Source organism: Lactuca virosa, chromosome 4 (genome assembly GCF_052849685.1).
Source record: "Lactuca virosa cultivar CGN04683 chromosome 4, Lactuca_virosa_CGN04683_v6, whole genome shotgun sequence".
NCBI classification, from domain to species: Eukaryota; Viridiplantae; Streptophyta; class Magnoliopsida; order Asterales; family Asteraceae; genus Lactuca; species Lactuca virosa.
This window is the reverse complement of record NC_136429.1, coordinates 215202887-215215363: the sequence shown is the minus strand read 5'-3', so window position 1 is coordinate 215215363 and position 12477 is coordinate 215202887. Positions and strand designations below refer to the sequence as shown.

The 12477-nt window shown below is 36.0% G+C and overlaps 1 protein-coding gene across 2 annotated transcripts; it reads left to right on the top strand.

Moving 5' to 3' along the window:
* Positions 1 to 6964: 6964 nt before the first annotated feature.
* Positions 6965 to 10602, top strand: LOC145107979 (uncharacterized). Of its 2 annotated transcripts, XM_079044950.1 has the most exons (7): positions 6965 to 7187; positions 7308 to 7530; positions 7757 to 7797; positions 7940 to 8103; positions 8210 to 8315; positions 8422 to 8591; positions 9855 to 10602. In XM_079044950.1, the coding sequence occupies exons 2-7, from the start codon at positions 7370 to 7372 to the stop codon at positions 10401 to 10403; spliced, it is 1191 nt and encodes a 396-aa protein (XP_078901076.1). In that variant the 5' UTR covers positions 6965 to 7187; positions 7308 to 7369; the 3' UTR covers positions 10404 to 10602. The 2 variants fall into 2 exon arrangements, with proteins under 2 accessions (XP_078901076.1, XP_078901077.1); XM_079044951.1 differs by having other exon boundaries at positions 6965 to 7530.
* Positions 10603 to 12477: the final 1875 nt, after the last annotated feature.

Here is a 12477-nt window from a genome sequence, read left to right as displayed (position 1 = left end):
CGGTTCATAGAGTCTCGTGGACAGAAGAAGGTTTGCTTTGCAGATGGCAAACCCAGAGTCACAGGTCAGATTCAGGTTGAACGTGTTTGGAACGGTTCAGAAAAACCAGTCAAGGGCATTCATAGCAGTGGGAGCAAGGGCTGTGCTTCAGCTAGAATACCCAGAAGACAGTGGGTTAAGAGAACCAGTATTCCATCGGTAAAAGTCTCTCCAGATTATCTGCTTCACATGGAGAGTGTCGTTTGTTCTCAGGATGTTCCAGGATCGGGCCGTTCATTTCAAGTGGGAGCCGGTGGAGACAGAGAACAGGTCAGTGGCAGACTTAGCCATGACTGATGCGTTGGAGCTAACGAAAGCTTCAACTGGCCTTCAGGTTAATTGAAGAGAAGGCCAGGGTAACTAGGAAGGAGTTAAGATCAAATACAGATGCACAGTTGAAGCACAGGTGAAGATTGTTCCGTGGCTTCAAGTGGGAGATTGTTGAGTATGAATCCACAGAAATGTTGAGTGTGAATCCACAGAAATGTTGAGTGTGAATCCACAGAAAAGCTGGTCAAAAATGGCAGGAACAATGTGAAGTTGTGAAGCCACAATTGTTGAATGAAGACCCAGTTGTGTTTTTTGACTACTTCTGATTTCCATCTCTATATAAGAGATTATTTTGTATTTGTAAAACTTGTATCTAGTGTAATAAAGAAAGAGTGCAGATTAGCACCAAGAAATGTAAATTCCTAGTTACCGGTGGACGTAGGTCAGAGAAGGACCGAACCACGTTAAATCCCTCATGTTCATCCTTGTGTTCTTGTTTTTCGTGAGCTGTGTGTGTGTTTAGAGTCGTGTGTTAAGTGTCTCGATCCTAACATGAGGGAGGTGTATGGCCACCTTAAAGGTGTGTGCGGCCATGGGTGTGCGACCCAAGGGTGTGCGGCCGTACACTCATGTTGGGAGGTGTCTTTGGGGTGTTTCAAGGTCCATACTTGCAATCCATGAAGTGTTATAGGTCCATGCTTGGTTGTAGTACAAGTTTAGGGTCTTAGAAATGAGTTTGTGGTCCTAGAATGTGTATGTGTGGTCGCACACAGGAGTGTGTGGTCGCACACTAGGGTGTGTGGTCGCACACTTGAGTGTGTGGTCGCACAAGGGTGTGTGCGGCCGTACACAGGTGTGTGCGGTCGTATACCCCACATGATGATGTCCAAAATGCAATTTCCAAGGTGCAACAAGGCTAGGGTCATGTCTATCTCGAGTATGGAAGTCAAACTCTCACTTTGGAGGGTCTTTTAGGAGTGTGTGGCCACCATATGTGGGTGTGCGGCCGCACTCCTTCATGGAGATGAAGAACATGACGGGACTTGATGATCAAAGGCTTAGATCAAGTGGTTCTTCAAGCACAATAAGCTAAAGGATGGATTACTCACGTTTTGAAGCTTTGGAGAGTTTGTGGTTGAAGAAGCTTGAGAGAAATTATGTTGTGTGCTGCCAAGGTGTTAAAGGAATGAAAGGAAAGGGGTCTACCCTTTATATAGGGGTAGGTATGCTGTCAACAAGTGAGTGTGCGGCCAAGAGGTGAGTGTGCGGCCGCACACCCATGTGTACGGCCGTACACTCCCCCTAAGGGTGTGTATGGCCTGATTTTGTCACTCTATGGCTTGCTGACTCATTCCTAAACTCAACCTTGGTCATACTCAAGCTTAGAATCACTTAAATGAACCCTCAAACTGTGCAAGAAGTCAACAAAACAAGTTTAACTTTGATTGAATTGACTAAGTGTGCGAGATAGAAGTTCCGGGTTGTCACATAATCTCTGACGAAATGAACTCTCGCATCTGATCATCCATGTGTCCGACCCTAAAGCCATAACCCAAACCACTGTCGGCACCCATACCACCATCACCAGAACCTCCTTGAGTGATCACCATGCTGAAAATAAACCATACAAACCATCAGAACACACTCAAAGAATCCCACATTCTACAAGCTCCCCAGTATCATCGTGACTTTCCTTGACTCGATCACGGATCCTCTGCTTCTAGTAGTATAGGCCCAATACTACCTTCCATATCAATATGTACTTTCCTCAAAGATTGCCCCGAATCCTCCAAGTTACCTCCCTCTCAATCCAGACGATCTCTCGTAAAGCAAGGCTCACTACACCGAAACACCTCCTAGGTTCTCCTAGGGCTACCATCACACCACTCTCTGCTATTAGCTGCAGAAGGAACTCCTTCTAACACCATCTAACTAGCTTAGGGGTGAGCATTTGGACCTGTGGACCGGACCAGAGCGTTTTTTTTACCCTCGAGCCGGTTCTCAGTTCTAGGATTTCAGAAAAACCGGTCCGGTCCGGCCGGTTCTGGGTAAAAACCGGTTTTGGACCGGCTTATTAAAAAAAATTGTAGTTTGTAAATTTTTTTAAACAAGCATATCTCATTCGTTTTAAGTCGGATTAACATGCGGTTTTTTCTAACATATAATTTAGAGTTTGTAGATGATTTTAGACTATAATTTTGTTGTTTTTTGTGTTATGTTTGATGAGTTATAGTCCTTCAAATATGAGATATCAAAGCTGAAATATTTCGGCTTTTCAACAAAAATTTAAACTTTTGTATTCTGTGAAATTCTTTAAACAAGCATATCTCATTCGTTTTAAGTCGGATTAACATGCGGTTTTTTCTATCGTGTAATTTAGATTTTGTAGATGATTATAGACTATCATTTTGTTGTTTTTGGTATTATATTCCATGAGTTACAATGCTTCAAAAATGTGATATCAAAGCTTAAATATTTCAGCTTTTCACCAAGAAATTTAAACTTTTGTATTCTGTGAAATTCTTTAAACAATCATATCTCATTCGTTTTAATTCGGATTGACATGCCCTTTTTTTTCAACGTGTAATTTAGAGTTTGTAGTTTCTCCAACTTCATGTATTGACTTTTTAGTTGTGATTTCAATCATGCGACTTGATGTTTGCTTCCAATTTCTATATAGTGAATTTTATTTTGTTTCAATTGAATGTTTGTTTCTAATTGTAATTTTTATTGGCCATTTGAATTAGGGTTAGGTCATTCAAGTTATCTAATTGCAAAATCCATAATTGTTTTGTAAATTGGACTAAGTAACAAACACTAAATTGATTTCCATTGAATGAATTTAGTGTAAATCTTATCCACATACTCTTACACTCCCGAGCTTGTGAGAAGTATTGGGTGTTGTTGGGAACATTCACATAAATCTTATTGTAACCTTTTGATTTCTATCTAAGAGTTTGTTTAGAATTAATTTAGAAGATTAGGTTATTTTCAAAGAGCTTGTTTTGAATTTGACAACCTGGTGAATGGGAAGTGATGGAGCTTGTTAACACTTTCAAGTACCAACTTAGGTAGAGTTGAGTAGATATCATATCATCATTGGAATCACATTGCTAAATTATCATACATGGATTTGGAGTTCTCACAAATCCTGAATTGTTTCTTTTAATTGATCACTTACTTATTGTTTTATTCTCTTGTTTAAATCATTACATATCAACCCCCTGCTTCTGTGACCATTATTATACCTTGCGCAAAAAGGTATAAACATTTGTCCCGTGTTTCTGTGGATCGACCCTGCTTACCTTGCATTACATTTTCTGTGCAAAGTAGCAGTGTTTTTGGACTCCATTTGTAGCCCTTTATTTGTTGGGCTTGACACCCCTAACAAGTACATCCGACGTACACCCCTGTTTGCCAAAACTTCATTAATCACTTAATGCTTTAAGTCCAGACGTCCATTTTGCAGATCTCGGCCTTGGGGAATGTCTTAATCAGTAAAGTTACCAACTTGAAGCCTTTGCATGGCTCAAAGAGACTCAAACCCTATATTTAGCATTCTACTTTCACCGGATGAGCATTAACCCATGCATGGTTGATCTACAACCATCAAAATGCAAACTTTATAGAATAGGGACCTCAGAAACATCAAGAGAAACAACTCAAAACTTTTGGAGTGACATTTACTCACTAAAACTCATTCATGGGACCAAAATATGTCCAAAACTCCACTAGATCTAGATCTAAGCATAAAATAACCAAGGTTAAGACTTTATACCTCTATGAAGTTGAGGGAGGTGAATAAACTGTGGATCTACAAGTTCCAACTTGATGTTCTTCTTCAAGATTCACCAAACACCCACCAAAACACACACACACACGCACAATGATCAAATCTCTCTAAAATGAGTTATGGTTTCGAAATAAGGCTTAAAGGGGCAATGAAGGCTGGTAATGAGAGAACCTTGAGGCATAAGGTTGTTAAAATAGGGTCCAAACCCTGAAAATTAGGGTTTGACCCCTAACCACGTACGCCCAACGTACTCACACAACCTCCAAATTTCATTTAACGCCACAAGGGACAAATTTTGCAAAAAATTTTCATTCCAAGGTTAAAATGTAAAATAACTTGAATCGAGTTTTACATTATTTCTTCATTAGAAGGTGGGATCTTGAAGAACAAGGTGGTGACAAAGTGTAAGGAAGAAGGATTTAAGCATAGATCCAACAAGATTACATCATTTTTGGACCTTTATGAGTAAGAAGCTTCAAACTTGCTCATTAGTTTCATAGATCTTGTTAATTTTCATATTTGTCACTTTTGGTCACTTTAGTGGCATAAAGTTTAGATCTTGAAAGTTTGTGGCCTTTATATATCTTAACATCATATTGATTCATATATGAAGGCTAGATACTTGGGCTTAATGGATTAAGTTGAGAGAGATGCATTTTTGGTCCCTTTGAGACTTAAAGACCAGATCTTGGTTATTTGGACCATCCTAATGGATAAAGTTTGAAACTTTATCCATTATGGAGCTATTTGGAACCATAAAAATGTGATCTTGGTCCTTTTTTTCCATCCATGCAAGAGTTATGATGCCTTGGTTTGTGTATTAAGTTAGGGTTTTAGTGTGTGGACTCCTTCTAGCCCTAGAAAGCCATAAAGTTGGAAACTTTAGGACTTAGAATGTTATTTGGGACTAGATTTGAGCTTTGGACGTGAGATCTTAATGGAATAAGCACTTAATGAAGGAAAATATAACTGGTAAAGTACGAGGGGCATACCTGGTAGTACGCCGAGCATACCAAGCTGGAGCCCCGTAATCAAGAAGAGATCTACTACACTGAGCGTAGTGACTGAGTACGCTAGGCGTACTCAGTCTGGGTTGACATCCTTTGAATTTTTGACCCGTTGACTTTTTGACTAGTTTGACTTTTGGTTAAACTTGGGTAGAATTGAGTATTTGACTAAGAGTTGGTCTCAGGTTGGTTTTAGGAGGTTTGGGTTGGTTATTTTGATGCTGAGGTAGTTGTTGGGCTTCTGTTGAGTAGTTCAGGTGAGTTTCTTCAATGTACTCGTGGGGCGAAGGCACCAATGCCGACCCACTGGATTATGTTTGTAGGATGCTAGCTGTTTTTTGTGACACTTACTGTTATGCTTGTATATGTGTGTTATCTTTATGAATCTTGCTGATATGATTGTATGCTTAGCTGTAGGGGTGAAATAGACCCAGTCCGGTTGAAAAAGTATGAAGGGGTTGAAATAGACCCAGTACCAGTTGAAAGAGACCGAAGGGGGGGGGGTGAAATAGACATAATTTAGTTTTGAACTGTTATGTATGTATGGTATGGGGTTTTTGGGGGAACTCACTAAGCTTTGTGCTTACAGTTTTATGTTTATGGTTTCAGGTACTTCTGGTTCGAAAGGGAAAGACCCGACATGATCGCACCGCATCCACCAACATCCTGGATTTATGACATGATTTGTACTCTGATAACTATTTTATATATTTTCATATTTTGATGGGTTTTGAAATGAATGAATGATGTTTCTGGTGTTTTTAAAAATGGAATTTTTACTCGGTAATTTTTGGGACGTTACAGAACAAGAGTAGTAGAGTATGAATACATGAAAACAGTACAAAAGTATAACTCATCAGACCTGTGGTCTGATCTTGTAGACTCTTTCATGTGTTGCAGGTACATGTAGTAGCCGGTGAGCACAAAGACTTGGGCTAGAAGTAGTTTTATTCTTAGTTGTCCCTTGTTGCTTTTAAGTTATGATTTATTATAAACTCGAATGTAGCATGGGATGTAAAACGTTTTTGAAGTTTTAGAATTCCGCAATTTGTAGAAAACTCTGATAATTTCTAAATAATTAAATGAGAAAAATTATGGTTGTTACATATATTATCAGGGGATAATCATAAAAACAATAATATAATGATGAAAACTATACGTAAATGACTATTTTTTTGGAAATTTATCAAAATAACCACCGTCTTTGAAATGGAACTTTTGAATTTTAATTATATATACTGTACATGTTTTTTCTTATTTTTATTAAAAACTTATATAAATTTTGTTCTTTACCATCTCAAATATGAAATGTATACTGTTATGTTTTTTTTGATTTTATTTTTGAAGTGCGGTTTTTTTTTTTAACTAAATGACACATTTTATGCTACTATAAAATGGATTTTAATTTTCTATGTTTTTTTCTTAACTTTTTGTTAGATTTTAAATAAAAACTAATCATTTTCTCGATGTTTTAGATTTTTTCAATGGTTTCGTACATGTCTTGAAATTTCCAATATTAGTTTTTTTTGTTTGCAATATTTCGTTCGATTTCGAAATCCAAAACATAAGTTTTTCTCAAAAAAATGTACTTTTGGTTTACAAGAAAGGTAGTTAGAAATTAGTCTTAAATTACCCATTTCAGAAATCATTGTTATTTTGGTAAATCCTGAAAGATTTAGTTATTTCCTCATTCAAATACACAAGTCCAACTAAATAAATAGATTCATATTGAAAAACAGTTATAAATCTCCCAAAGCGCTGAAATATCATTTAAATAAAATTTTAAAGCAAACGTGAACGACGTCGTAGCGCTGAGGACACTTTTCGCCCAAAATTACATCAAATACACACAGTGAAGAGAGAAAACGATTCTAGGATTTCAAAGACTCAGACAACGCGGCGTCTATCTTCTTTGCCCGCTACGAGCTAGGGTTTTTTTTTTTCTTTTTTTACCTCCTTCAAATCATCAAAATCGAACCCTAAATTCCAACCGATCTTCGCTCACCCATTTCTTTCATCTCCCTTCCAGAAAAAACAAACGGAAGATCGTCATTTTTCTTATTGTTGTTCTCCTTCAGGTTCTTATTGCTACTGGTGTTCCGTTCTTTCTCTCAATCTCGGCCTTCTTTTCTTTTACAATCTCGAAGCCCTGATGAATAGTCTAGAGCTTAGTCGAAATAACGATTATTCGTTTGCAGGGTTTTCTTTTATAGGTAGGACATAGCGAGAGATTAAAAAAGGGGTATCAGTTTAGCGAGAAATGGATGGAGGGCACCCTTTCGTTAATGGTGACGATGAGCAACTACAATTTGACAACCTTAATCAAAATCATGAAGATTATGATGATAATGTAGATGATAGTGGTGGAGGCAATGAGATAAGGCATTCAATCAATGACAGTAGTCGTGACTCTTCCGCAGGGTTAGTTTGTTGTTGTATAGTTTGTGTATTTGGTTCAATTTAGGGCTTTTAGAAATATTTGTTATGTGTAGTATATTAGCTTAGTGTAGTTACTCATCAAATTAATGTGATGTCTGGTTTCAATGGTGGGGGAGATATATTCCTCTAGTGTTCGCCCAGGATATGAAAAAGATGACCATTGTGTTATGAGTTTGAAAGTTAACTTGTAAATTTTCTTGTGTGGTAGAAAACTTTTTGTTGGAGGCATTGCTTGGGAGACTTCAGAAGGTATGTTAATGCAGCTTAATTTCTTGATGATACTCTTCTTTTATATATCATGTTGACATGTTTATATCTTATCATTCTTCCTTTAATAACTTTCAAATTTTCTCCATAACTAATCAATCTATGTTCTGTTTCTCATATCCAGAATCCTTCAGCAGTTACTTCAGCCATTATGGGGAACTTACGGATTCTGTGATAATGATGGATAAAATTTCTGGGAGACCACGTGGATTTGGGTTTGTAACATTTGCTGATCCTGCTGATGCGGATAAAGTCTTGGAGCAAGATCATGTCATAGATGGCAGACCTGTAATATACCTTTTCATGATTCTATAATATGAATAGGAGGTTTAATGTTATATATTTAGCTAAGTGATCACTTTTTTTTTGCTATTTTGATGTGTTCTTGAATTAGGTTGAAGTGAAGAGGACAGTTCCAAGGGAGGATATGCAGGGTAGTAGAGGTGTATCAAGAACAAAGAAAATCTTTGTTGGTGGTATACCATTAACCTTAACAGAAGGTAATAATAACAACCAATGATTTGATTTCTCAAGAAAAAAAAAAATCAAATTATGGGGTCCTGAGATGTGATGATGTTAATATTGTGTTGTAACTTTGATTTGCAGATGAGATGAGGGAATATTTCTTGTCTTATGGTGAGATTGTAGAACATCAAATAATGCTAGATCATGTCACTGGTCGATCAAGAGGCTTTGGTTTTGTTACATTTGATAGTGAAGAGGCTGTGGATAAGATTTTTGCTGATGGTCAACTACATGAACTTCAAGGCAAACAAGTAAGTAAATTTATCATTTGTGCTGACTAATCGTTTGTATAATCGAGTGAAGAAAATAAAAATTTGGAAATAAACAGACATCCTAAAATCTTTTAGGAAATAAAATTAAGGTCTTTTGGTTGGATGGAATGGAATGAGTCATGATCATGTTTGGTTGGCTGGTAAGTTGTAAGAATGGAATGAATTTTCATGAGTTTTATATAGGGTTAATCTCAAAAAAGACCTTATATTTTGTGTTTTTTCTTTATTAAACCTCAAGTTTAATTTTTGCCTGAAAAAGACCTTGTATTTTTTCATTTTTTCTGAAAAAGCCCTCAACTTTGTATTTTTTTTTCCTGAAAAAACCCTCAACCTTGTTAATGCTTCCAAATAAACCCTCAACTTTTTTTAGATTTTCTCGAAAAAACCTTCACATTTTACAAATTTTTTTTGGCAAAAAATGACTAAAAGGGCCAAATAGGAAAATATGAAAAAATACAAGGTCTTTTTTAGGCAAAAAAATAAATTTGAGATTTAATCCGGAAAAAATACAAAATATAAGGTCTTTTTTGAGATTAACCCTTTTATATATTATATGTGAATATCATGTATAAATTTCACTCTATTCTACACATCATTTAGTTCTAATTAATAATATAAATTATTTACAAAAGTTAAAAAGAAGCATAATGAATGCTCATTAAAACTCATTTAAGTTATAATACAAATAATATTTTCAAATTATTATCAAAATAGAAAATTGCGCTTTAATTAAAATAATGAAAATTTTCAAAAAAAAAGTGTCATAAAAGGTACATAAATAAGAATGAGAATTATCATATGAGTTTTATATATTACATGTGATATGATGCATAATTTTAATTCTATTCTATTTCCATACATCATTTAATTAAAATAAATTATTTACAAAAGTTAAAAAATAAATGCTCACTAAAACCCATTTAAGTTATATGATACAAATAATATTTTCATGTTATTATCAAAATAGAAAATTGTACTCTAATTAAAATAAAGATAATTTCCATAAAAAGTACATAATTACGAATGCAGTTTTTTCATTCCATTCCATGATGGAATGAAATTTAACAAAATGAAAGGAATCACATCACATGACATGACATGAACATTTTCTTTTAGTTCCAGTGGAATGTACAATTCCATTCCTTTATCTATTCCATCATTCATACTACACACTACATTAACATTGTATTGTATTTTTGAGAAATTAAAGAGTTGATATGATATTTTGATTATACTTACTAGGTGGAAATAAAGCGGGCCGAGCCTAAAAGGGCTGGGGCTGGGGCTGGCGGTGATTTCTCATATGACAGCCGGTCACGTGGTCGGGGTGGTGGTTCCAAGTCCTACGGTGGTGGCTTCGGTAGGGGTGTCGCCGGGTATGGCGGAAAGGCAGACAGAGGGTATGATGATTATGGTGGTGGCTATGCTGGTTATGATGGTTATGGTGGAGGGTATGGAGGCGGCACTGCTGGTTTTTATGCTGGTTATGGTGGATATGGGTATGGGTACGGGTTTGGTGGGCCCATGTATGGTGGTGCTGGCTATGCCGGTTATGGTGGTTATGGCGGGGCTGCCGGTTATGCTGGAGGTAGGGGTTATGGAAGTGGTAGTGGCAGTGGAGGTGGTGGTGGTGGTTATGGTGGTAAAGGGTTTGGTAGGGGAGGTGGTGGTGGTGGTTATGGATATGGATACGGATATGATGGTAGTAAAGGGTATGATAGCAGCAACGGTGGTGGTGGCGGCAGTAGTGGCGGCAGTGGTGGTGGAAGGTTCCATCCATATAGGAAGTGAAGACCATATGAATTATGATATAGGTAGATGATGATATGGAAATTTGAATTTGCAGTTTCTGTTATGCTTTTGATTCTATATGTGAATTAATCTTGAATTGTATTTTATTAGAAGCTTAGAAATGAGTCGAGGAATTCAAATTTGTAACTTATAGAACTCTATTTTCAAAACAAATCAATATCGACTTTTTCTTGATCAAGTTCATGAAATCGTGAAGTTTTATGAGTTTTTTTAATTCTTAAAAGCTTGTTTTTATGTATTTAATATTTTATTTTGTTAATATTAACTCTTCCGGTTTAATTAAAGAGCAGTAATCTTCCGATTCAATTAAAGAGCAAAAATCCAAACTAGAATCTTGAATGGGTCAAATTCCAAAAGGAAGCTGAAAGGTTCATTATTTATTTTATATTATATCTCTATATTACTCATGGTCATTAAAATTGCGATACTCGTCGTCGTACGATCCTATGATCTCACTTAATTTTACTTGGATCGTTGATCGTAGGATCGTTAATATATATTAAATAATGTATTAGAAAATGTATTTTTTATGTTTTAAAATATTTATTGTTAACTGGATGGTTAATTGATTGATGAATATGTATTTTTTATGTTTTAAAATGCTTTTGGTATGATCTTATGATCCGATTCAATCTTATAATTACGATCTTGCAAAACAGAACACAATCCTATATAAGATCCCCATTTTAACAAACTTGATATTACTGCAATGAGTTACTTAACCATCATGTTATATTTTAGCAATTTGATCATGTTGAAATACAGTATCAACCGTTATAATTTACTATTTATTGGTTATTTTACTGCTACGTAACTTCCTAAGGGCATCTACAATACCCGTTAGGATGGGGTCTCGTCGTTGACTTGGCCACGAAGCATGACAACGAACATGATTCCGGTGCTTCATTGTTGTGGGTCGTGGTCGTGGACCATTGTGGTTCCTATGACAAGTAACAACGGCCAATGGTAGCCGTTTGAACGGCTGGAAATTTATTTATTTATTTTATTTATTATTATTTTTTTAAAATAAACAAACCTTACCTATATAAACACAACATTTTATATAAACCTTACCTACATTTAAACCATTCATCTTTATACTCTTTAAAAAAACATATTTATCGATTTCTTTACGAATTCGATTCGGATGACGACGAAGAATTTATCACGACGTTCTTCAACGTTGTGCAACACATAGACAATGAAGAACGTGCAAATGTTACACATATAAGAGCGGTTGTCAATCGAGATCGCCAAGCCGCACATGACTTATTGGTACATGATTACTTTGCCAATAACCGTTTTTATAATGATGACTCGTTCGAACACCGTTTCCGTCAAAATAAGGCTATATATTTACGTATTAGTAATGCCTTAGATGCCCATTATGATTATTTTAAGCAAAAACCCGATGCTAGAGGTAGAATGGGCTTTAGTAGTATACAAAAATGTGCGACCACGCTTAGATATTTAGGATACGATATGCCTTTGATACATCCGACGAATACTTGAAAGTATCCGAGAGGACCACAATTAATTGTGTATATTGGTTTTGCGGATGTGTGTATGAAGTTTATCATGAAAAATATTTGCGTAAACCTACTGCACATGATATCGATAGATTATATTTGACTCATGAAAAGAGACATAAATTTCCGCGAATGGCTGGTAGCTCAGGATTTGTGGATATGACTTTCGTTCTTTGGAGTTGCGGGGGTCTAACATGACCGTAATGTTCTTGGCCAGTTTTCTATTTTCAACGATATTTGGACCAGCAAAGCACCTGATATGTCGTTCATGGTAAACGGACATCCGTACAAATATGGTTACTACCTTTGTGATGGGATATATTATGATTATTCTACATTTATGAAGGCATACTCGGTATCTCGAACTGAAAAGACAAAGTTATTCACAAAAAGGCAGAAATCAACTAGAAAGGATATCGAAATGACATTTGGAGTCCTCAAGCATACATGACATGTAGTGAAATATTTTAAACGACTCTGGGATATGGATAAAATTAAACGAATGATAAATGCATCTATTATAA

What these genes read in the sequence shown, in the direction of transcription:
- LOC145107979 (XM_079044950.1), top strand. Translation starts at nt 7,370, where the DNA reads ATGGATGGAGGGCACCCTTTCGTTAATGGTGACGATGAGCAACTACAA. An exon ending in TGCTTGGGAGACTTCAGAAG is followed by an intron (nt 7,798 to 7,939) that starts GTATGTTAATGC and finishes TCTCATATCCAG; the next exon opens with AATCCTTCAGCAGTTACTTC. An exon ending in ATGAACTTCAAGGCAAACAA is followed by an intron (nt 8,592 to 9,854) that starts GTAAGTAAATTT and finishes TATACTTACTAG; the next exon opens with GTGGAAATAAAGCGGGCCGA.